This window comes from Dendropsophus ebraccatus, chromosome 8 (genome assembly GCF_027789765.1).
Source record: "Dendropsophus ebraccatus isolate aDenEbr1 chromosome 8, aDenEbr1.pat, whole genome shotgun sequence".
NCBI lineage: Eukaryota > Metazoa > Chordata > Amphibia > Anura > Hylidae > Dendropsophus > Dendropsophus ebraccatus.
The window spans coordinates 35,548,780-35,574,270 of NC_091461.1; the positions used below are offsets into that span (position 1 = coordinate 35,548,780).

Here is a 25,491-nt window from a genome sequence, read left to right on the forward strand (position 1 = left end):
ATACATTATAACTTATAATAGCTACCAATTGAAACTTTTTGTCATCTTAGTTTCTCTTGCTGGCACGGGCCAACAAAGTTCTCCGCTACTTTTTGCCACCTGTATTGTGTTTCAGTTCACGTGTTGCTGAACTCCGCTACACGTGTTCCCAATATTCTTTAGAGGAAACTTCTCGCCTGGCAGTAGCCTCAGGAATCTTCCTTCATCTATTCAATAATTTGTCACATCTGATGAAAGATTTCCTACAATTAGTTTTAGTTCATTAGGTTAAAACTAATAATGGTGTCAGCGATCAATCCTGCATCCTGTCAGGAGTCGTGCAAGTGAACGCAATAGGTAGAACAAGTAGTGCTAAACAACAGGTGATGTATTGTGATCCCGTCTTCATTTGTCGCTGTGTATTACAGACTTGAATACCCTTAATATAAAATACATGTCATAGAAATCTTGTTATATGATATTCAATGCTCTATGTGGTAAGTATGTAGTTAACATAACAATAATATGGATTTTTTTCCTTTTTTTATATCACTAATGTATAGTTATTACTTATCCGCTTATTAATTCTTTTCTATAAATTTCACACTTTTATAGTATATTTTTAGTAAAATTTTGTACCTACAGGTTTTCCCTTCTCGACAAGGTAAAAGTAATTGGCTATTTGACCTTTTTTCGCTAACTTCTCCCTTGTGCCATCCACACACTTTGACCCAGAGTTAAAATTTTCGAGGGGGAAATTATACAAATTGTTAGGATACTTAGATATTAAGGGTTTCACTGTAAGTAAAACCTTACGAACGTAGAAATTGGTATCTAGTGATAGTATCCATAAAACCTTAGGGTGCTCCTTCCAGTGGGGGCCTATCCATGTCAGCCCTCAGTTTTGGTAAAAACTTGTACATTGCTTTGGTAAGATGGAATTCACTTGCCTTGTTGACCATTTAAATGCATTTGTATTCAAAGCCTCTTCAAATCTCTCTTGACATTTCATAATACGGATTGTGTTTTTTCTTTGCTCCTCTTTTTCTACTTTTTTAATATTTATATTGATATTTTGTACTAATAAAGAATTTGAAAAAAAAAAAGTAATTGGCTATTTGGCACATGTAAAAATATCCCAAGGCCAGTTTTATGTGAGCGTATTGGTATATTTCTGTAATGTGGAACATATTTCTATTTTAATGCTTCTCTATAAACTTTGTTGGGTGTTTTGCAGAGCACAGAGTAGGTGACTGTAGTGCATGCTGAATTTTCAAAGTATGCATACATTTAAATAGCCCCAAAGATTAAAGGGGGTTGTCCCAAGTGGAGATGATCGAACATCGAGAATTTTCAGGTTTGATCGAACTCGAACCTTCTCCATTTGATTCCCAATGCCTTCCCGTTCCGTAAGGAAGGTGGAGACAGCCCGAGTACCACCTGGAAAACAGGGATACAGCCTATTACCTAGGTTGTATTCCTGTTTTCCAGGCGGTACTCAGGCGGTATCCCTCCATAACGTCATCACCGCCTAGGCCCGGCCCTCTACAGCGTCATAGGACCTGGAGGCATAGGCCTGCCCCCTGACTGCTGGATCAGTGGGGATGGGGCCTAGACCTCTAGGTGGGCACATTCTGATGATGCCATGGTGGGGACGGGAAACTCCTATGGTGCTGAGAACTCATTATATGGAAAGGAGGTGACAGTATCACTTCAAATGCTTGCAACCTGTGTGTGCCTGACCATTTAATAATACAGCATTTAAAAGTTCTTTTATTTGGGGTTGTAACGACTGGAGTTGTGGATCCACTAGCAATGACGTAAGCCGCACCAGGGAGCAGAGTCTAAGCGGCCACTGGTCTTTACCAGCACCCACTGCAAGGAGGGAAGCACTTGCTGCGGCATGAAACACCCAGGTCGCTACCCCTGGCTTGGCTTTCTAACAGCGGCGGGGGAGAGATGCAGCAGGTGACACATAGGCAAGCAGGCTGGAACACATTAGGACTCACGGCTTAAACCGGAATAGCAGACACAGGCAGAACCACAGGTAGTTGGAACCAGGAACAGCAGGAAACAGGAACAGCAGGAGTCACGGGCAGGAATCACAGAGAGCTGGGACCACATACTTATGGGAAGCATGCAGAGGCTCCAACAGGGAATGTCAGGACCCTATGAGGCAGGAATGCACGCTCTGGCCAGGACAGTGGGGAGCAGGACCATAGGTGAGGCATCCCCAGGGGCCAAAGCACCAGTGCCAGACCCCTTTATGAGGGCTCCAGTGTCTGCAGAAGACAGCCGTCGGGGAGAGCGGGTGCGGCGACCCGGAGCATGGGACGCCGCCGCAGCCCTAACAGGGGTTGACTTGTTGGTACATACACACACACAACACACATGCTTATACACACACACTTTGAACTAAACAATGGTGAAACACATCCAACAATAATGACATATCTCAATATAGCGATGACTTGCCATTTATTCAAATATTATTCATTAAGAAATGCCATTGCAGCTTTGGGTGACTATTGCCTTAAGTGATGTGCACTTTTAACTCTCCTTTACATTCTCTATAAAGAAAAAAAAAGCATAGTTAGAAAATATAACATTTACTTCGAAAGATCATGTCCAACCGGTTCTGTACATGGTACATCTGCCTAGTGGGGGATGGGACAGCAGAGTGCCGTCTGTCCTTATGATTCTTAGTACTACCACCACTGCACCCTATCATACATACAGTAGTATTACATAGTTCATCATTTAAAGGAATAGCTACTATATAACTTTACATGTTCAGTCAGTGGTCACTGAAGAAGAAACATAAGGTCATTGGCAACTTCCCTTGGCAATAACAGCTGACTGACCACCCTCAGCGATCTGCTATTTGGTAGGCCAGCTTAAACGAAGCAGAACCATTGAGGTTGCGGCACTCACCAGATCTTCTCTTCAAGCTTTATTGCAGTTTTTGGTACATAAAAGTCCAGCCGGACAATAAACAGGTAAGGGAGGACATACAAGCAGGGCCGCCATCAGGGCAGTATTGGTGGTACAGCTGTCAGGGGCCCGGGCTAAAACTAGCATCCAGGGGGGCCCGGCAGTCCAGCCTACCTGTGTGTAAGCTCCTGACAGCTGTACCGCACAGGCAGGAAGACACAGGGCCTCCTCCTCACTCTCCCAGGGCCCCCTCCTCTTCCTCACTCCCCCGGGCCCCTCCCCCGCCCCACACAACCTTCCGGGCAGCTTTCTCCTGTGCTGCAATGTCGGAGAAGGGGGAGGGGCCCGGAGCCGCTGTGTGAGGACCAGTAGGAAAACAGGAAGCACATGGGTCCTGGAGCTTCCCAGCAAGTAAGTGTTGATGTGTGTGTAATCATGTGTGCTGGGGGGGGGATGATATGTGTATGTGTGCTGGGGGGGGATGATATGTGCATGTGTGCGGGGGGGGGGGATGATATGTGCATGTGTGCTGGGGGGGGGGATGATGTGTGCTGGGGGGGGATGATATGTGTATGTGTGCTGGGGGGGGATGATATGTGCATGTGTGCTGGGGGGGGGATGATATGTGCATGTGTGCTGGGGGGGGATGATGTGTGCATGTGTGCTGGGGGGGGATGATGTGTGCATGTGTGCTGGGGGGGAAGATGTGTGCATGTGTGCTGGGGGGGATGATGTGTGCATGTGTGCTGGGGGGGAAGATGTGTGCATGTGTGCTGGGGGGGATGATGTGTGCATGTGTGCTGGGGGGGGATGATGTGTGCATGTGTGCTGGGGGGGATGATGTATGCATGTGTGCTGGGGGGGATGATGTATGCATGTGTGCTGGGGGGGATGATATATGCATGTGTGCTGGGGGGGATGATGTGTGCATGTGTGCTGGGGGGGATGATGTGTGCATGTGTGCTGGGGGGGAAGATGTGTGCATGTGTGCTGGGGGGGATGATGTGTGCATGTGTGCTGGGGGGCAGGGGCGCCGCAATCATGAGGCGACTTGAATCGTCTGCCTCAGGCGGCGCCACCAGCTGTCTTCGTGGGGGCGGCATTCAGTGGCAGATTATAATATGGGCGGTTCGGGCGGCCGCCCACATTATAATCCGCCACTGACTGTACTGGAGCCCCCCCGCCCCCCGGCAGTATCTGTAATGAGATGCTGTGAGCGGCAGAGACTGTATTCATAAGCGCCGCCCTGTAATGAATCAGCCGCGCGGTGCTGATACTACAGCGCGGCGCTTATGAATACAGTCCCCCCCGCTCACAGCATCTCATTACAGATACTGCCCGGGGGCGGGGGGGCTCCAGTACATGCATTCCACGTCCGTGATCCGACAGGATCACGGAACGTGGAATGCAGCCTTAGTCCCCCGGCTGATGTGCGGCTGCCGGAGGTGTCCCATCCTGTCCCCGGCAGCGCGCGCATCAGAGAGATCCCCGTGCGCCGGAAGTCACAGCCACAGGCACACGGGGAGCTCTCTGATGCGCGCGCTGCCGGGGACAGGACGGGACACCCCGGGCAGCCGCACATCAGCCGGGACCAGACCAGAGAGGCTCGACGGGGGAACGGAGGGCAGGTGAGTTATGTGCTGTTTCTTGTTTTATCTGCTGTGCAGGGGGGGGGGGGGGGGACCATCTATAAGGGAGGGGGGAAAGAGGGGGACCATCTATAAGGTAGGGGGGGGGAAGGGGACCATCTATAAGGGGGGGGGGAGAGGGGGACCATCTATAAGGGAGGGGGGGGAAGGGGACCATCTATAAGGGAGGGGGGAAAGAGGGGGACGATCTATAAGGGAGGGGGGAAAGAGGGGGACCATCTATAAGGGGGGGGACCATCTATAAGGGGGGGGGGGAGAGGGGGACCATCTATAAGGGGGGGGGGGAGAGGGGGACCATCTATAGGGGAGAGGGGGACCATCTATAAGGGAGAGGGGACCATCTATAAGGGGGGGAAGAGGGGGACCATCTATAAGGGGGGGGGAAGAGGGGGACCATCTATAAGGGGGGGAAGAGGGGGACCATCTATAAGGGGGGGAAGAGGGGGACCATCTATAAGGGAGGGGGGAGAGGGGGACCATCTATAAGGGGGGGAGAGAGAGGGAAGAGGGGGACCATCTATAAGGGAGGGGAAAGAGGGGGACCATCTATAAGGGAGGGGAAAGAGGGGGACCATCTATAAGGGAGGGACCATCTATAAGGGAGGGGGGAGAGGGGGACCATCTATAAGGGAGAGGGGACCATCTATAAGGGGGGGAAGAGGGGGACCATCTATAAGGGGGGGAAGAGGGGGACCATCTATAAGGGAGGGGGGAGAGGGGGACCATCTATAAGGGAAAGGGGACCATCTATAAGGGAGGGGGAGAGGGGGACCATCTATAAGGGAGAGGGGGACCATCTATAAGGGAGAGGGGACCATCTATAAGGGGGGGAAGAGGGGGACCATCTATAAGGGGGGGGAAGAGGGGGACCATCTATAAGGGGGGGGGAAAGAGGGGGACCATCTATAAGGGGGGGAGAGAGAGGGAAGAGGGGGACCATCTATAAGGGAGGGGAAAGAGGGGGACCATCTATAAGGGAGGGGAAAGAGGGGGACCATCTATAAGGGAGGGGAAAGAGGGGGACCATCTATAAGGGAGGGACCATCTATAAGGGAGGGGGGAGAGGGGGACCATCTATAAGAGAGAGGGGACCATCTATAAGGGGGGGAAGAGGGGGACCATCTATAAGGGGGGAAGAGGGGGACCATCTCCTAAAAGATCAGCACCCTCCTCTCCTGACATCCTCTGTGCTGCTGTGACCTCTCCTAAAAGATCAGCACCCTCCTCTCCTGACATCCTCTGTGCTGCTGGGACTTCTCCTATAGGATTAGCACCCTCCTCTCCTGACATCCTCTGTGCTGCTGGGACCTCTCCTATAGGATTAGCACCCTCCTCTCCTGACATCCTCTGTGCTGCTGGGACCTCTCCTATAGGATTAGCACCCTCATCTCCTGACATCCTCTGTGCTGCTGGGACCTCTCCTATAGGATTAGCACCCTCCTCTCCTGACATCCTCTGTGCTGCTGGGACCTCTCCTATAGGATTAGCCCCCTCCTCTCCTGACATCCTCTGTGCTGCTGGGACCTCTCCTATAGGATTAGCCCCCTCCTCTCCTGACATCCTCTGTGCTGCTGGGACCTCTCCTATAAAGTCAGCCCCCTCCTCTCCTGACATCCTCTGTGCAGCAAGGGACCAAACATTATGTTTATTGGGGACAGCAGTGGGGGGGGGGCAGTAGTGGATTATAATGTGGGCGGATTGACGGGGGGGGGGGGCGTCATTCTATAGTTCGCCTCGGGCAGCAGAGAGGCTAGAATCACCCCTGCTGGGGGGGGATGATGTGTGCATGTGTGCTGGGGGGGAAGATGTGTGCATGTGTGCTGGGGGGGATGATGTATGCATGTGTGCTGGGGGGGATGATGTATGCATGTGTGCTGGGGGGGATGATGTGTGCATGTGTGCTGGGGGGGATGATGTGTGCATGTGTGCTGGGGGGATGATGTGTGCATGTGTGCTGGGGGGATGATGTGTGCATGTGTGCTGGGGGGGATGATGTGTGCATGTGTGCTGGGGGGGAAGATGTGTGCATGTGTGCTGGGGGGGATGATGTGTGCATGTGTGCTGGGGGGGGATGATGTGTGCATGTGTGCTGGGGGGGAAGATGTGTGCATGTGTGCTGGGGGGGATGATGTATGCATGTGTGCTGGGGGGGATGATGTATGCATGTGTGCTGGGGGGGATGATGTGTGCATGTGTGCTGGGGGGGATGATGTGTGCATGTGTGCTGGGGGGGATGATGTGTGCATGTGTGCTGGGGGGGATGATGTGTGCATGTGTGCTGGGGGGGATGATGTGTGCATGTGTGCTGGGATGATGTGTGCATGTGTGCTGGGGGGGATGATGTGTGCATGTGTGCTGGGATGATGTGTGCATGTGTGCTGGGGGGGATGATGTGTGCATGTGTGCTGGGGGGGGGATGATGTGTGCATGTGTGCTGGGGGGGATGATGTGTGCTGGGGGGGGATGATGTGTGCATGTGTGCTGGGGGGGATGATGTGTGCTGGGGGGATGATGTGTGCTGATGATGTGTGCTGGGGGGGGATGATGTGTGCTGATGATGTGTGCTGGGGGGGATGATGTGTGCATGTGTGCTGGGGGTGATGATGTGTGCATGTGTGCTGGGGGGGGATGATGTGTGCATGTGTGCTGGGGGGGGATGATGTGTGCATGTGTGCTGGGGGGGATGATGTGTGCTGGGGGGGGAGGGATGATGTGTGCTGGGGGGGTGCAATCCCTGCACCCTGTCAGCCCCAACCTCCTTGCACTTTGTCAGCACTCTGCTTGCCCCCACATCCCTGATCCCTGCACCCTGTCTGACCCCACATCCCTGATCCCTGCACCCTGTCTGCCCCCACATCCCTGATCCCTGCACCCTGTCTGCCCCCACATCCCTGATCCCTGCACCCTGTCTGCCCCCACATCCCTGATCCCTGCACCCTGTCTGCCCCCACATCCCTGATCCCTGCACCCTGTCTGACCCCACATCCCTGATCCCTGCACCCTGTCTGCCCCCACATCCCTGATCCCTGCACCCTGTCTGACCCCACATCCCTGATCCCTGCACCCTGTCTGCCCCCACATCCCTGATCCCTGCACCCTGTCTGCCCCCACATCCCTAATCCCTGAAATTTCTGATGGCGGCCCTGCATACAAGGGTGCACAAAGCAACGGACGCTTTGTGTGCAAACACACTCTGTCACTTCGTCTTCACCCGTGACGAAGGGGGCTTGCCCACGAAACAGCCGTCGCTTTGTGCACCCTTGTATGTTCTCCCTCACCTGTTTATCGTCCGGCTGTACCGAATACTGCAATAAAGCTTAAAGAGAAGATCTGGTGAGTGCCGCAACTTTACTCATCTTCTGATAGAGATTGTTATCTATGAACTGTTGCTTCTGACGTTGAGCACCACCATGGCTCCCATTGATTACGCCAGCTTCCCACAAGGTCCATATGTGAGAGCACTACTGCCGCTGTATGCAAATAGAGTAGTGCTGGTCCCTGTATTACTCTTTCTTACTACACCATTGAGGTAAGACCGTTCCTTTAATGGACCAAACATCTAAACTTGTATTGGGTCTGGATTGCATTTGTTATTTAATGTTTTTTCCCCAAATACATTAAGACAATTTAAAGTGTCACTGTCGTGAATTTTTTTTTTGTTGCAGAAATCAATAGTCCATGCGATTTTAAGAAACTTTGTAATTGGGTTTATTATCCGAAAAATGCATTTTTATCATGAAAAAGCAGTTTGAAGCTCTCCCCCCTGTCTTCATTGTTCTCCTATGGAGAGAGCTAAGGAAAAGACCAAAACAGGACAACAAAGAGTTAATCTACAAATCCCTCACGGGATATCTCCTGTGACATTCACCAGTGACCTGTCTGAGCTCAGATTACAGCTGTCACCCAGCTCCGTGCCTGTAATCCTCTGTTATCTGCTTTCTGCTGCCGGCTAACTCCCTCCTTCCTCCTCCCCCCTCCCCTCTCCCTAGAGCAGACAGGGGACGACTCCTGCAACAAGTCACAATTTTCAGATTTTTTGTAGTGGATGAAAAAGAGGAAGGAGGGGGGGACCTGGGAAAAGGCTTTTTACATGCAGATAATGGCAGATTTGGCTAATAAACCCAATTACAAAGTTTCTTAAAATCGCCTGGACTATTGATTTCTGCAAAAAAAAAAAAAAAAAAAATATATATATATATATATATATATACGACAGTGACTCTTTAAGAGAAAATAACTAGTTTTGAAGCTTGATATGATGTTATGAATTACCTGTACTGCAGGGGGAGCTGTAGCTGGTTACCGCATGCTCTTCTAGAATTGGAAGAAACAGAATATGAACTGATAACTGGACAGCATTTAATAGCATACACATAACAAAATGTTAATGAACTAGCTTCTCTCTATATTATTCCCATTCTCTATAATCCTCTTACCTCGACTTTTTGGCCTAAAACCTGATTCTTAAATTTGTTGTCTCGCCTGGACCTTGACCTGCCTTCCGTGCCATTTAACCATCTGATCATCTTGGCCAAGAATTACCCACACCGGCACCAATCTAGGAAAGCAAACTAGTACCCTGTAAAAGCTACTGTAAGTCTACCTTCCATACCCTGGCGCTGTGTAAACAGTGAAAACCTAGACCAGGGATCTGGAACCTTCGACACCTCAGCTGTTGCAAGACTACAATTTCCATCATGTCTGGACAACCAAAAATATGGCTTTGCTTGCCCAGGTATAATGGGAATTGTAGTTTTACAACAGCTGGATTTCCCAGGTTCACCATCATTGGCCTAGGGAGTACATAGACTCCACTCCTGAGCATGGCCCAAGGATAAATTACGAGAAGAGCACGTCCACATCCATAGCCTTATTACAAGAAGACAAGGAACACTGAGCTCCACCTCTTTTACTATACAATCTACTGACTAAAAGTAATCGCTGCATCTCTGCAAGAATCCCATAACTCTGTATTACACATGCAGAGAATACTGCACAGGGGCAATATCTCCCTGTTGTTAGTGTTATTACTTTAGTTTTTGTATTTCTTCCCAACTCAAAAAATGATCCCCTATCCAAAGCTCTATGTAGCTTCTAAATACTACCAAGCATTCTACAGACATGAATGTTTGTCATAGGGTTGATATTCATTTGTCTGGAACATGGAAAATGATTTAGTTATTCTGAAAACATGTTCAATACAATGGCCCAGATTTACTAATGAGTATCGGCCAGAATTTTGGCTGAAAAGTGGCGCGGTGGACGTTCCTCTACGTCTGTTATGCATTTTAGACACTTTTCCACCACTTTTAGACAATGTTCTGCCTTATATGAAAAGGGGTGTGGTTTATGCAAACAGGGGCGTGGCCTACTCTGCACTAAAAATTGCATCTTGATCTGGCTGAAAATTCTGGTGGACCTCCGTGTGTTTATCTGATAAATCTGGCACATTTAAAGTGTGTCTAGTCTAAGTTTTCACTTGAAAATGTGGGCCAATGTCTTCAAGAGTAAAATCGGGCACTTGTTAAGTCCTTTATCTGGATATAAGAACGGAGGTCCTGTGTAGGGATGGTCCGAACCTGCCGAGGTTCGGGTTCATACGAACCCGGACTCTCGGCAATGATTTCCGCTGTCTTAAACCTCTGTGGAGAGGGTGGATAAAGCGGGAGGACCGTCTGGAAAACTGGGATACAGCCTATGGCTATGGCTGTATCCCAATTTTTCAGGCGGTCCTCCCGCAGGTTCGGGCCATCCCTAGTCCTGTGTTAGCTAGACTTCAGAAAGGAAGAGTTTAGGAGTAGTAGATGCTTGGAATGAACTGTCAGCAGATGTGGTAGGTAAATCCACAGTTTAGGAGTAGTAGATGCTTGGAATGAACTGTCAGCAGATGTGGTAGGTAAATCCACAGTAAGTAAATGTAGACCTGCCTGGGATACACATACTGTATATCTATCCCAATATAAAGAATAGACACACCTGGGGCATAGTAGTCATAAATCTTCACTTTTGCAGCTTGCAGATTTTTCACCAATAATTCTTGCTTGATGGAGATTCTTAAACTCTCAGTTTCATGGGTGAGCTGTGCATAACCAAAAGACACATGATTAGCAATGGGCAACTATCGCTACTACTACTACAGCAGCAGCAGCAGGAAGAGCGGCTGGAGGGACCAACTCATTATGACTGTATTATCTGTCTCCTACGAGAGGGACATGTCCTGGTCCCGCTTGAAATAAGACATGTGACTGCTGCTGTCACTCACCAGAGCCAGTGATTGGCTGTAGTAGTCACATGTCCTGTGTCAAGAGGAATAAAGAAGTAAAAACCAGCAGCGGATCCAGGATGAGAACACGGATCTGAGCCTTTAAATACAAATTAAACACCAGACAGCTCCTTTAATACTGTATGTCTGTCTGTTTGAGTAATCTGGCTGTCATGCAGTGAAAGGATATGTAACTTCGGCTACTATTAAACAGCTACTTAAAGGGGTACTTCAGCAAAAACAAATCTACCATCAACTGGTGTCAGAAAGTTACATAAATTTGTAAATTACACCTATTGAAAAATCTCTTCCAGTACTTATCAGCTGCTGTATGTCCTGCAGGAAGTGGTGTATTCTTTCTAGTCTGACACAAAGCTCTCTTCTGCCACCTCTGTCCATGACAGGAACTGTCCAGAGCTGTAGCAAATCCCTGTCTCAGACAGAGGTTGCAGCAGAGAGCACTGTGTCAGATTGTAGAGAATGTGCCACTTCCTGCAGGATATACAGCAGCTGATGAATACTGGAAGGCTTGAGATTTTTTTAAATAGAAGTAATTTACAAATATGTATAACTTTCTGACACCAGTTGTAGCCTAGTGGTCGCTGTGATTTCTTTTTTGTATAGATAATTACATTAAAAATAAAAATTGGATTTAAAAATATATATTAATTTATTTTTTGTTCAGTTTTGAATTGAATTTTTAATGTAAACTTGGGTTATTTTTCAGACAATTCTTCCCTTTTAGGAATACTAAACAACTAGAAATGAGCTGGTATTTTAAATGCATTAAAAAGTCATATTACCGTATCCAAGAAAATGATAACTTTCTCCGGTGTGATCTTTGTTCTTTTCACATTAGGATTTTCTCTTAACTACAGAAAATTACAAAAATAAAAAATACAAATAAATCACAATGTGAGCTGAAAATAGTCACTGATAAAATAATTGCTAGGGCTTAGCTGGTGCTTAGGTACTACATATTTATGAAGCTATGACAGACTGGTTGGAATGTTGGGAAGTTTAAAAAAATCCACTCGATTCCTACCTCAGGAACCTCAGGTGACTGTCTCTTCCAGGGTTACGTAGGAATGGACACAGGCACAGCTTAAAGTGTAACTGTCATTTATTTTTATTTTTTTACAGAAATCAATAGTATAAGCGTTTTTAAGAAACTCTCTGATAGGCTTTTTCGCCTAACAAAACCTCTTTCTGTACTCAAAAAGCTATTTCCCAGCCTCCTCCCCCCATCCCCCCTCACTTCTTATCTATGCATTATCAGGTAAAGCTGTCTTCATTACAGAAGAGCAAAGTGAACATGGGTTTGCTGGGTCGATTATAACCTATGGAGGGGGGAGGGGCCGAGGGGGGTGAGTGAGCAGGGAGAGCAGAGAAGCAGCTGTACATTTTGGAGACTGTCTGGGCACATAAAATGCTGAATTCAGAGGTCAGAACGGTCAGTGCTAGTCTGGGAGGTTGGTTAAGGGAGATTGCAGGATGTTGTGTTTTGCAGGACTTCCTTTTCTCCTCTCCCTGCTCCCTCATCCCCCTCGGCCCCTCCCCTCTCCATAGAGCATAATGAACACAGAAATCCTGCTTTTTCTGAAGTTAAAGGGGAGGTAGGAAAACAGCCTTTTCAGTAAAGAAGGAAACTCTTTTGCTTAATAAAACCTATTACAGAATTCCTTAAAATTGCTTGCACTATTGATGTTTATAGATTTCTGAAAAATGACATTTAAATTACATCTAAGCTTAAAGTAGGAGAGAGAGCCTGTGCCAGTAGCTCATCTCTCTTTCCATTCGGCATTCTCTGTGTGTGCTGCATAATCTCAGAGGTGATCCTTTAGTATAAATGTAGATATTACGCAGCAACCTACATTTCTTCCATTTTAAAAAGTGTAATGTGGTGATCAGTGACGGACGGAGCAGGAAGGGGGGCTGACATCAGTCTTATGCTCTGTGTCACAATGAAACCCACTGTTCTTTATGTAAGTATGGGTGGTGTAGCAGGTAGTAGTATTGCAGTGGCTGTGTTGAATAAACTGAACATTAACCCCATGACAAAAGGTGCACGTATAAATAATAAAGGTTATTTAGGACAACTGTTATTGTAATTCTGCAACATTTTATAGAGATATCACAAGCACTGAAATCACTGTGTGCTCCATATAAGTTGATAAAACTCATGCCTTACCTTTTTCACACTTTCTTTTTTAGGAAGAAACCCTGATAGAAGTTGTATCTCTATTATAACTGTATTGGTTGTAGTCCGTTCACCTGAATAACTGCAACAAAATAAACCAAGGGCAAAAAGATTTCAAAAGGGATTGAGCTTTTTATGCATATGACTGCTCTGTGTGCACAGGTTTCTGCATAGCAGCCTGGCCCCTGTCCTACAGGCCACATCACATTCCGACCATACAGACAGACTCCAAAGAGGTTTGTTATATTTATCTATCTCTTTGGTAGTTCTTTCAGGGCTATGTATAAAATGGTGCAGTAAATTGGCATATGTACATAAGCCATTACTTTTAAGACCATCATCATTACTATTTTTTCGCAGCAAACACATAACTAAAATACCTAATTAAATCACCAATGATGTGAATAAAAAATGATTTGTCCACATTGTACATTTTTTCTTTATTTGAAGGGCCTTATGAAGATAAACTAATCATAGACTAGGCCAAGTCAATAGTTAAAATTATTGTAAGAAAATTTGCAATGTATCTTATCAGAGAAAAATGCCTCCTTTTCCATATATTAGGCTCATCTGTTATCGGGTTATAGCAGTAAAGTGAGGGGGGAGTGGCTGGAAAGAGATGAAGGAAGATAGATACATAAGAGTAAGAGGCTCCGACAGCTTAAAATAATGTTTATACAGTAAAACGCCCACCCAAAATTTTACTAAAAAGTAATGCTCTGACAAGTGGTCTTCTCAAAGAAGATGGCCATTATGTATAATAAATTGTGAATATCACAGGGAGTTTAGTCTTAACAAAAGGTGTTGTTCTCAAATAGGTGGTTTTCCAGAAGGGTTTCACTATACTATATATAAATAATTCACGGATTACACTGCTTAATACTGCTCTATAATGTCATCCATGCTGCTTCTACTTTTGGATATATGTAATGGTGATATATGGAGCTCCCTTTGATGTCTGTGTGTGTGCAGTGTATGGAGGACATAATAGAGGTTAGTCTATACCAGCGCTTCTCAAACTTTTTCTACTGGAGCCTCACCCAACAGACCAAGGCAATACCTGGGCCTCACCAGACTGACCAAGAGGGAGCCTGGGCCTCACTATCTGTGGTGAAAGTCCATTTAAAAGCTGGAAATAATGCTAGGACTACCTTTCACCAGTCTCCCAAGCTCTATGTACTAATAAAGCGAGTACAAAATAAGTTAATAATGTTGCTAAAATGGAGATTTTTGCAAACAGCAAAAGGACTAAGCAGATCATAGTTACTTTTGTGAAAACTTCCCCCCCCCCCCAGCTGGGCCTCACCAACAACTAGGGGGCGCCTCACTGGTGGGGCCCGCTTCACAGTTTGAGAAGCACTGGTCTATACCCACTGGCTCAAGGAGAACTAAAATTTAGAAGTGAAGCCTACAGAGCAGAAGTCTGGTGAAAATGTTACAACAATAACCCTGCATCTGAAATATGCCACCCCTTATAAATGAACTCTTTCTTACCTGGCCTCCACTAGTATGTCCAATCCTGTCTTTGCTTCATTGGCGCAGACTGATGGCTGTGTACTGACATTGAGGCTGAAGAAGGCATCAGATTTGGCAACAGTCGTATGGTATTTCAAATATGTCTGCAGATAGATTCATAGCATAAAAGTACAAAACAGAGTTTGGTTTTCAGTAACAACACTGAAATAGATTTTTGTTAAAACTCAGTATAAGACATTATTTCTTTTACTGTGTAGACATTACAGCACATTTTTAATAAAAATATGCTTTTCCTCATGTTTTCCACTGAAATCAATGGCAGATGGTTTGTAAGGTAAAACTTCATTGTTTCTGATGTGGGAATTGGTGTTGTTTCTGCATAACAAAACTATGCAGGTTTTATCCATGTGAACACTGTAGCTCTTAGGCTGCGTTTCCATATGGCGAGGAACATACCTTGCCGAAACTGCTCCCCATGCATTTAACAATGTGATATTGCTGAGATTATCAGCGATATCACATGGGTTTCGGTAAACAAACTGTGTGGTTTCATCTGTGTGTTTCTTGGCATTTGGGAATATGGGCTACAGCTGGTTTCACACTCAAAATTTAGCAAAAAGAGCAAAAAAGAAATACGCCATGTTTTTTTTTTATGGCAAGATGTAAGCAGGAAGTCAGTGGAAGTTTATGAAATGCCTGCACAGCATCTGTACAAATAGCTGCTTAAAGTCTGTCACCCAAGGGGTTAAGTGCGGATGCACTGCATCCCCACTTAATCCTTTGAGCGCCATACTGAATAATCTGGCCTCCAGGGGATTAAGTGAGGATGCATTGCATCCTTACTCAACCCCCTGGGGGCCAGGCTGATCTCGCACTTCCCCCATGCCAGCAAGAAAGTGGGTTAGGTTACTAGGAGAGGTGCAGTGCGGGAAAAGGGGGAGGGGAGGTTATACTTACCATAGATGTCTTCTTTCATCACCAGACCTGGCACACTGATCTTGATGTGTGGCTCCCCTAAATGTCCGCTGAGCCAATTAGTGGCTGAGGCAGGACACTGCTGCAGCTGCTGATTGGCTGAGCTAAAACTGTAGCAGTCTCTGCTTAGCCAATCAGCTGGTGCAGTGGGTTCCTGCCTCAGCTACTGATTCATTATAGACCCACCAGGTGGGTAAGTTTAACCACATTGACCCCCTCCCGCCATCCTGAAAATTGTCCAGCTATTGTAGTTGTCTTAAAATGATTATATTACATTGACTTGAAAAAACGTTGCTTTCACCTTACCTGTATATATGCACAGCCAGTCCCTGTAACAGACAGTGTATACTCTCCAGGTATATCAGGTAATATCTCTCTTTGCATAAGGAGGCTGTTCTTTTTGTCCACATGAAACTGCTTATAAAACCCAGAGAGGGATCTGACTGACACAGTTACATCCAGATTGTCTACGTAAGTTGCTTTTGCATATTTTGTCAGTGCTTGAAGTGCCACCGCTGTATCCTGCAAGACAGTTACATGGAATAATAGAGGGGGCTATCTACACGGTCTGGGATGGGAAATTAAACATTTAATTAACTTTCTGTGACCCACTCATTTGACCCATAAGATTCTTTCACCCTTTAAAGAGGTTATCCACCTAAGAGCTAAAAAAAATAAGAGGCTAGCTGGTCTTACTCAACATGTCCCCCTGAATATATAGAGCCATCTTCTGTCTTTCTAGCTGCTGCCATTCCTGAGTTACAAGCCTTTGTAAAAGCTGATCTATATCCAAGATGGCGCCGGCCAGGAAATTACATTTCCATTCATGCATCTCCCTGATTGGTCTGTTTGCGTACTCGCCCCCTTAGCTTTCTTTCCTGCCCACTGCTGTCATTACTATTGAACAGTAAACACAGGACTGTTTTTTCACTGGTTTTGCATCAAATAACCCAATATGTATTTCATACTAGCTTCTAGTTCCATCCAGACTCCATCCAACATCCATAACACTTACAATATACATAGCTGTCATACAGCTGTCACTGAGAGCAAGCAAAGATAGAACTATAACTTTTCATACTGTAGAGACCTAAATTCAGGGACACATGTAAGTCTATGGAAGCTGCACAGGTGCAAGGAGATGATGCAGATAATGTCTCCTGTGGGTCAGGTTACCAATAGACAATAGACAGCTGACCCAGCCCCCAGAGAGGAGATCACATGTCCCGTGTCTACAAAGGGAGGGGGAAGAGGAAGCAGCGTGTTGTCAGAGAGGACACAGAGAAGATGAATTTAGATGTCCAGAGCCGGTAAATATGAGAAAAAAAAACAGGCAAAGTGTGCAAGATAGGTTATACGTGTATATAAGACCGGTGCTTCTCAATTCCAGGCCTCAGGCCTCACCAACAGGTCATGTTTTGAGGATTTCCTTAGTATTTCACAGGTGATATAATTATACTCAGTGCATCAGGTATTATCACAGGTGTCCTTTGTATGGGAAATCCTCAAACCATGACCTGTTGGTGAGGCCTGAGGACTGGAATTGAGAAGCACTGTATTAGACAAAGGGTGGTATTGGGAAGGGGGATTGTTTAGAATATTGTTTTTTTTATCCGGATAACCCCTTTAAGATGGAGAAAAACTTCATGCAATGTAACAAAAGGCTAATAAAGGTTAATAATAAAGGTTGATGATGATGATGATGATTATTGTCTCCTTATAATATTAGTAAAACCTGAGTAGAGTAGAAGCCGCCAAATTGTCCCTGCTGTTTGATAATCCAGGTGACTATAGAAGAAACCACCTCAGCATGACTTTGTGAGGTAGTTTTATCTGCAAGCACTGCAAGGAGAATATATGAGGCAATCTCAACATTTCTATAATCCTTCTCTGCCCAGTTCATGCTTCCATCTAAGAAAAATAATACATCATGTTACCAAAGTGAAGACAAACATTAGAAATGTAATTATTAGATAAGAAACCAATACCAAATCATCATCCATATGCAATTACCTTCCCCTATAGCGTCTTTTTTCAGCACTTGCATTGTTAAATCACTGTCTCCTGACAGAGCAAACACGTAGGCGAGAAGGGCCTGAGTGTAGGTAGATGTCACGTCATTGACCGCGTTCTTCAGGCACTTTAATGCATTCTCAACAAGTGTACCCTATAAACATGACATAGAAGGAGGACATAAAGGTTGCCACGTATAAATATTTCTAGATCACAAGAGAAACAGAACACTGATCTCAGGGAGAACAAACGATAACACTGCCGGCTGTTAGTAAAAGTGATCAATGCAGTGGAATCCTAGGTGCATTGCCCCCTGGGAAACATGAATATGCAAAAGAAGAGCCCGTGGAGCCTCATTGAAGAGTCTTCAAACACAGGACTAGCTGGATATCCCTCCAGGAAGGACCCAGCCAAGGGGTGGCTCCTGTAAGGAAACCACCAAAACCACCAAATTAAGTGGCCCTATAAGTCAATGTAATGACAAGGGATAAACCAAGGCCAAGTATTCATCCACATACAGCTGTTTCAGGGTGTTGTCCCTCATCAGTGTGGAGCAGGATTCTGGCTAGGTGGGAGCAATGCCTAGTAGAGCCATAAGAGAAACAGATCGCTGATCTCAGGGAGACCAGCCAATGATAACACTGCCGGCTGCTAGTGAAAGCGCTCAATGCAGTGGAATCCTAGGTGCATTGCCCCCTGGGAAACATGAATATGCAAAAGAAGAGCCCATGGAGCCATATTGAAGAGTCTTCAAACACAGGACTAGCCGGATATCCCTCCAGGAAGGACCCAGCCAAGGGGTGGCTCCTGTAAGGAAATCAATAAAACCACCATATTAAGTGGCCCTATAAGTCAATGTAATGACAAGGGAAACCCCAAGGCCAGGTAACCATCCACATACAGCTGTTTCGGGGTGTTGTCCCTCATCAGTGTGGAGCAGGATTCTGGCTAGGTGGGAGCAATGCCTAGTAGAGCTATAAGAGAAACAGATCACTGATCTCAGGGAGACCAGCCAATGATAACACCACCAGCTGCTAGTGAAAGCGCTCAATGCAGTGAAATCCTAGGTACATTGCCCCCCTGGGAAACATGAATATGCAAAAGAAGAGCCCGTGGCGCCTCATTAAAGAGTTTCTACAATCAACTTAGTTAACCCTGAAAGCAGTGGTCAGGAAGGCTATGGACCTATGGGTCTATGGTGTCACATATGTAAAGACAGTGAAATAGTATTGGAAATGAGGCAAGTGTTTCCAAGTAGTAGTTCCAAGTAGCTGGAGTAGTTCATAGATAAGGAGCATGAAAGGTTTATTTCCCGTAAATGCGATCCGATCCAGGGTTGTAATGTCCCCACAAGGGCTGAGAAGCTCATCCTTTAAAAGGGTTTTCCCATCTGAGAAAGTTATCCCCTATCCAAGGGGTGTTCCACCAATGAGCCCTACCTGAACTTGAGAACATGGTCTCATATTAGAGTGAAGGTTGTGCATGCATGCTACAGCCACAGTATTCAACAGCTCCCATAGAGAATGAATGGATCAGCAGTGTGCATGCGCAATGTGCTGCTCCATTCTAAGAAGAAACTGGGGTCCCCATTCTCAGGATTGTGGGGAGCCCCAAAAGTTGAACCTCAACAAGTTATGCACCATTCTTTGGCTAGGAGATAACTTTGTCAGATGGGTGTATCCCTTTAAATTATGTACAATAATATAAACGCACATAACTCCTTTTTATCTTGTTCTGAATATGTCACAGGTCATACTCCCAGATTCCGCATAAACCAATCCCAATATACAAAATTCATTAGGAAGGTGACTTACATTATAAAATTGTCCACGTTCCAGAAGAGCTATTGTTATGTACGCTGTAAGTGTCACATTATCATTTTCTTTCTACAGAGAAAAGGAAAAAAAAGTGTCAAAAATGAAGAGGTTGTCTAGTTTTGGCATTTTGCATGTGGCAAAAAAATTTAAAAAATTTAAATTTCCCGCTATGACAATAGTGTTTATTTGAACATGGAGTGAAAAACTGCATATACTAACCCTCATTGACCACAGTGCTAAGAATTTGTTTTTCATATAAAACCTCAGAAGCTTGTATTGATCTTGTATAAGCATTGCAGAGCATTTAGAGCTCTAGTACTGATTCAATTCTTATTCATTATTGAGTTTAATGTACTGTATAACCACCCAGTATGCAATAATCTCATTAGCTCTCCCTAGTGGTGCTGTAGACAGTTACAAATTTATTTTTAAAGAGGTTGTCCAGGAAAAAAATAAATTGTCCCCTATCCACAAGATAGAGGATAAGTATGAGATCTCAGGAGGGCCAACCTCCATACACCCTTCTCCTCCGCTGATCTCCGTATGGACCCCCTGGCTTTGTTGTTATTAATACAGCCGCCGATACAGCACGTGACCCACGGCTCTATTTATTCCTATGGAGCCCCCGGAAAGAGCTGAGTGATGTACGGAGGTCAGACCGCCCGCGGTCTCTTACATGTCCCCTATCCTGTGGTGCTCATCATGACAGTACACAGTCTCATACTTCCATCAACTAACATTTTGTATAAAACGCTAATACATACCAGCAAGTAGTTGTTAAAAATTTTCCCAACTTCTTTAAAGCATCCACTGGGCTGCTGTAGACTACTGAGCCATTTTACGGCATCGTCAATATGCTTTTCCTGGATGTAGATAAGGCTTTGGGCGTGACTAAAAGCTTTCATTGTGAAGGCGGTGAGCCTAAAAAAGGAGAAATACTTAATCATCTTTTAACTCAATGAAGGAAGTTATGCAGGATAAGTAAAAAGAATTTGCCTTTTTTTCCCCCAAGAATCAGCTCTGAATCTCTGCATGGGCTATGTCTGGTATTTGTAAGGCAACACCTTTACCAATGAACACAATATATAGTTTTTATCGTACAGATAAGGACATATAGTATGATAATATACTATTAGGACTAGTCGGTATAGTAAAGGTCTAGCAGAAACCTGGAACATAATATAGTTCGAAAGAATAAAGCTTGACATCGGAGAGATCAACCAAAGCACTGCAGAGACACCATCAAATGTTTCTCAATGCCAATGAATCTAGAAACATTGCCCAGTGGGAAAACAAATATGCAAAAATACTGCAGAGACACTATCAAGTGTCTTCTACCGGGAAGGAACAACCAACCCAAGGGAGGTATGTAGTGAAGGAAGCCACATGCTACAGTCAAAGAAATCACAGGACTTGGGAAATACCCAAGCAAGGTATCCATCCACAAACACCTGTTTTGGGGTGTTTGCCCCTCATCAGTGTGGAGTAGGATTCTGGCTAGTGGGAGCAAAGCCTAGTAAGTGCCTTCAAAAGAATGATGGTTGACTTTTGGGAGATCAACAAAAGTACCAATTTTGACTGTGGCTTGTTGGAAGGTGGTGATCTTGACTGGAGACCCCATTTGTCTTGGTTGTTCCTTCCCAGTAGAAGGTCTGTCTAGTTCATTGATGGTAAGAAACATGGTGTGGGTGATGGTGTCTCTGCAGTTTTTGCATATTTGATTTCCCAAGGGACAATGTTGCTAGATTTACTGAAGTTGAGAAACAGATGATGGTGTGTCTGCAGTGTTTTGGTTGAGGTCAACCATAATTTTTTGGAATGCACTTACTAGACTTTACTCCCACTAGGCAGAATCCTACTCCACACTGATGAGGGGAATATATCCTGAAACAGCTGTCTATGGATGGATACCTTGGGTATTTCCCAAGTCCTGTCATTTTTGACTGTGGCTTGTTGGAAGGTGGTTTCTTTGACGGGAGACAGCCCCCCCCCCCTTGGCTTGGTTGTTCCTTCCAGGTAGAAGGCTTTGCTAGCTCACTGATGTTGAGAAACATGTGATGGTGTCTCTGCAGTATTTTTGCATAATATAGTTCAAGATATATGGTTCGTCATCACTAATTTTTTTTTTAGTGGTCTCCAACCTCTTGCTTTCCTTGTGCCAAAAACTATAACTCCCAACACAGACATTTGGGGCTCTGCAACAGTGGAAGGGCAAGAGAGACTGGAACCCTTACCATGTCTATGTTATAGGAGAGATTGGCTCAGTTTGACTTTATTTCATGTTTGATAAATTTCCCCCACTGTGCCTCTTCCACTCCACTCTAAGCAGTATGCAGTTATAATGGAAGTCTATGGAATTGTATGATGTCCCATTGACTTCTATTATTATTCCGTATACTTCTTGTTTTACATTTAGAGTGGAGATGAAGACCAATCGGGAATGTATTAACTCCCACCTCGCACTGAAACAAACTTATATGATACAAACTGATATGACAATATGAAAGGTTTGTCCAAATGATAGGTAGTCTTTAAAGTGGTGCTCCAGCGTGGGGGCACTTTTTTGGGGGGACCGGGGAGGAGGTGGCTGAAATAAAAGACGTCCATTTACCTCCCCGGTTCCGGCGGCGGGTCCCTCAGCGCGGCGCTCCGGTGCCCGGTTCTCGGCCGCTACCTGGTGTCTAACGCCGCCAAGAAGCTACGTCTCAGGGCCTTTCAGCCACTCAGTGAAGGAGGCGGGATGTGTTTGAAGTCCGCTCGAATCCCACCTCCTTCACTGAGTGGCTGAGCGGCCCTGAGATGTAGCGTGGCCCTGAGATGTGCCCCTGAGATGTAGCGGCGTCAGACACCAGGAAGCGGCCGGGCACCGGAGCGCCGCTATGCGGGACCCGCCGCTGGAACCGGGGAGGTAAGTAGACGTCTTTTATTTCAGCCACCTCCTCCCCGGTCCCCCCCAAAAAGTGCCCCCACGCTGGAGCACCCCTTTAACTAGCTTGCTTTAGCCTGGAGCTTTGTATCAGTATCAAGCTATGTTCCCACTGAGTTCCAGGTGACCAAAAGACAGCTGTCTATTGATAATGATGGCCATGAATAATGTTCAAGATCATCAAGAACATAGCCCCAAAAATAAGCAGTACTGACATGAAATAGATACAGAAGTGCGCATTCATATGCAGTACTGGTAAATTAAATAGTCACCTGGACATAACAGTACCTACCAGGCGCTTCCGGGCATGCCATGGTACACACTGTAAGAGCCGTCATCTTTCTTAAACGTCAACTGACTAAGGTAACCTAGATGGCGAAATATAATATATTTTAGGGCTCAATTGTTCACATCTCCCAATCTGCACAGGTGATAAAACCCAATACAACTATTTTTGTGTCTTGGTCAGTATTTTTTAATAGGAGTGGCTTAAAAACACAATAATACTATAAAAACACAGTAATGCTATGTTTCCGCAATGTAAAAACAAGGGCACAAAACACATAATTGTTTTTTTCCAGCTTTCCCAGTTTTTTTTCTGTCTCATTTCACTTTTGGTTTTGGCTAAAAATACCGAGCAAAATACTGATCAAAATATTAACTGTGTGGACACAGCCGCAACCTGAAAAATTCAGATAGGACTAAATGTGACAATAATATGTCACCCCCAACAATGTCACTTGGATCGCTGGTAACTTGGCTTTAAAGACATAGACAAGAGAAGAGGGAACCTTTCCAGTAACAGTATAGCGCCCACTATTGTACAACAGTTACCGTAATTTGAAGAAAGGGAATTGACCATCACGGCCATTAATACTGCCCCTTCATTCATTTAAAATGCCATGGAGGGAAGACCCAAATTTTTGTTTTTTAGATGGCATGAATTGCAATTAGAACAGGAGTCCTCCTCTTTTCTTCTTCTTTCCCTTATAGGTGAATACAGGGGAGATCATAGTTGTAGACAGCCCCTGTCTCCTACATTTTTTCCAAAATTTTGTTTACAACATGAATCAATACGTACTGTCATCAATCTTGACAATATCCTTCAACTATTTTGGCAAATAGCACACCTCTCTTGACACCATTTTTGTAGACAATTTGATCCATCAGACCCTTTGTTATCCTTACAATCATCCATGTAACTCACCTTTGGTTAGATAGGTCTTAGCTTTCTCTTTTATTTCAGGTGTCAGTTCATTGATGCTTTCCAAAAATTTTACAATATGGGAAATTGGAATAAAATCCTTTAAATTCTGCTCTCCAGATCCACTTGGAAGGTTTATGGATGTCCCAATGTTAGCAATGGCGCTGCCCAATAGGTTACCTACCAAAACAACATAAATCATACTGAGCACAGACTCATCTGGAAGTTTTATCACACTAAATAGAACAATTTGTTTACTCTTATTCCTCTGTACCTTATAGAAGCAGCAGCAGCATGGAGCACATTATAGAGCAGCAAGGAGCAGTCTACCTGGTGTAACCAGCATAGAGGATGCAGGAAAAATATCTGACCATAAGTTTTGACGCTATCAGAAGAAATTTGTGCTCCACATTTTATGGTCAGCTATTTTTTTCTGCATGCTCTACATTGTCTTCAATGGACCCCCTTCCTTTTGACAGAATCTGGGTTGCTTTGTGTTTTGTGGGTATGGTACCCCAAATTGGGGGGATATGCCCAAAGGGGCACTAAGCTGGGCTATTTCTCTTACTAACACAAGGCACTGTCCTATGATGTTTTTTTTCTCTCCCTCATACAACTAACCTGTAAACCTGGTGCTTGATAAAATACTTGCCACAAGCTGCAGCCACAACTACTGTATGTTCAGCTCCTCTCCTCTTCATATATCTATGGCCACAATGTAACCTGATCAGTGCAGGAGGAAGGGTGAGGGGAGATGATATGACTCTTAGGTGCTGAGATGCATTTTTTTCTAATAAGATATGTTACAAAGTTATAATTGCTTATACTTTTAATTTATGTATAATTTGTATAGAGAAAATTCTTACCAAAAACAGTGATAAGGGCTTGGTCCGAGCCTGGCACCATTTTCTCTGAAACCTCCAATGTAACTGTTCGCCTTGTATTGAGATCTAATATAATAGGGAATGATACAAAAATATCACTGTATAGAGCTGTGATGAAACACAATGGCTCATATTTACTGTCTAATTCTTACACAGTGCAAACTTATGCAGACTTCAAACACAACCGATTTATCACAGCGATTATCGTGTGAATTTGCGCGATAACGATCGAATTCGAATGATAATCGTACGTGTAAACGCAGCGAACGATCAAATGACAAGCGAGAAATCATTAATTTTGATCTTTCAACAAGTTCTCAAATCGTTGTTGATCATTCGCAAATAATTCGCAGATCGTTCCGTGTGAACAGTCGTTCGCCGATTTAACCAATGTGTGAGATAGGCTTAAGCGATCGCAAAACGATCGCACAACGAATCTAAACGCTGATCGTTATGAAAAACAAATCGTTACTCCGACATCGTTAATCGTACGATCGGGTGAATTATCGTTCCGTGTAAACGTAGCATTAGACTGATTGGTAATCTGTTGCATCGGAAGACTGCCTAATCCAATGCTGGGTTTACACAGAGCGATTATTGTGCGAATTTGCACGATAACGATCGAATTCGAACGATAATCGTACGTGTAAACGCGGCGAACGATCGAATGACGAGCGAGAAATCGTTCATTTTGAACTTTTAACATGTTCTTAAATCGTCGTTCGTCGTTCGCAAAAATTCGCCGATCGTTCCGTGTAAACAGTCGTTCACTGATTTTACCTATATGCGAGATAGGCTTAAAGGGGTATTCCAGGAAAAATCAATAAATTGCTAATGCAAAGGGTTAACCAAGGTTAACCCTTTCCTAATATACTTACCTGTCCTTTTTTGGCCCCCCAAGATTTCCGGTCCGCTCATGTGATCTTCCAAGTTGCGACTCGCGGATCCTCTGTCCTTCCGGTCCGGTGACGTCACTATACCCGGCCTGCGTCCGCTCTCCATCTCAGCAGCAGATGTCACACAACAGCACCCTGCAGGGACCCCTCACAGTAACCTGTTGTACAGTTAGCCGGGTGCTGATCCCCCGGCCCCCTTCTCCTATATCATTGCGATTCCCCCCGGCCCCCTCCTTCCTGTATCATTGCCACCGCGATCCCCCCGGCCCCCTCCTT

General features: G+C 45.2%; 1 protein-coding gene across 1 annotated transcript in view; it reads right to left on the reverse strand.

Moving 5' to 3' along the window:
* Positions 1 to 2,440: 2,440 nt before the first annotated feature.
* Positions 2,441 to 25,491, reverse strand: part of LOC138799246 (alpha-2-macroglobulin-like protein 1) — a 66,775-nt gene continuing 43,724 nt past the window's right edge. Inside the window, exons 23-36 of the mRNA XM_069980162.1 lie at positions 24,302 to 24,385; positions 23,439 to 23,615; positions 22,524 to 22,599; positions 20,070 to 20,226; positions 19,303 to 19,374; positions 17,489 to 17,642; positions 17,211 to 17,386; positions 15,782 to 15,997; positions 14,519 to 14,643; positions 13,016 to 13,106; positions 11,628 to 11,696; positions 10,539 to 10,641; positions 8,835 to 8,876; positions 2,441 to 2,549 (exon numbers count right to left, since the gene is read on the reverse strand). Of these exons, the coding sequence (XP_069836263.1) occupies positions 2,530 to 2,549; positions 8,835 to 8,876; positions 10,539 to 10,641; positions 11,628 to 11,696; positions 13,016 to 13,106; positions 14,519 to 14,643; positions 15,782 to 15,997; positions 17,211 to 17,386; positions 17,489 to 17,642; positions 19,303 to 19,374; positions 20,070 to 20,226; positions 22,524 to 22,599; positions 23,439 to 23,615; positions 24,302 to 24,385 (1,562 nt within the window). The 3' untranslated portion in view covers positions 2,441 to 2,529. The remainder of the gene's footprint in view (positions 2,550 to 8,834; positions 8,877 to 10,538; positions 10,642 to 11,627; positions 11,697 to 13,015; positions 13,107 to 14,518; positions 14,644 to 15,781; positions 15,998 to 17,210; positions 17,387 to 17,488; positions 17,643 to 19,302; positions 19,375 to 20,069; positions 20,227 to 22,523; positions 22,600 to 23,438; positions 23,616 to 24,301; positions 24,386 to 25,491) is intronic.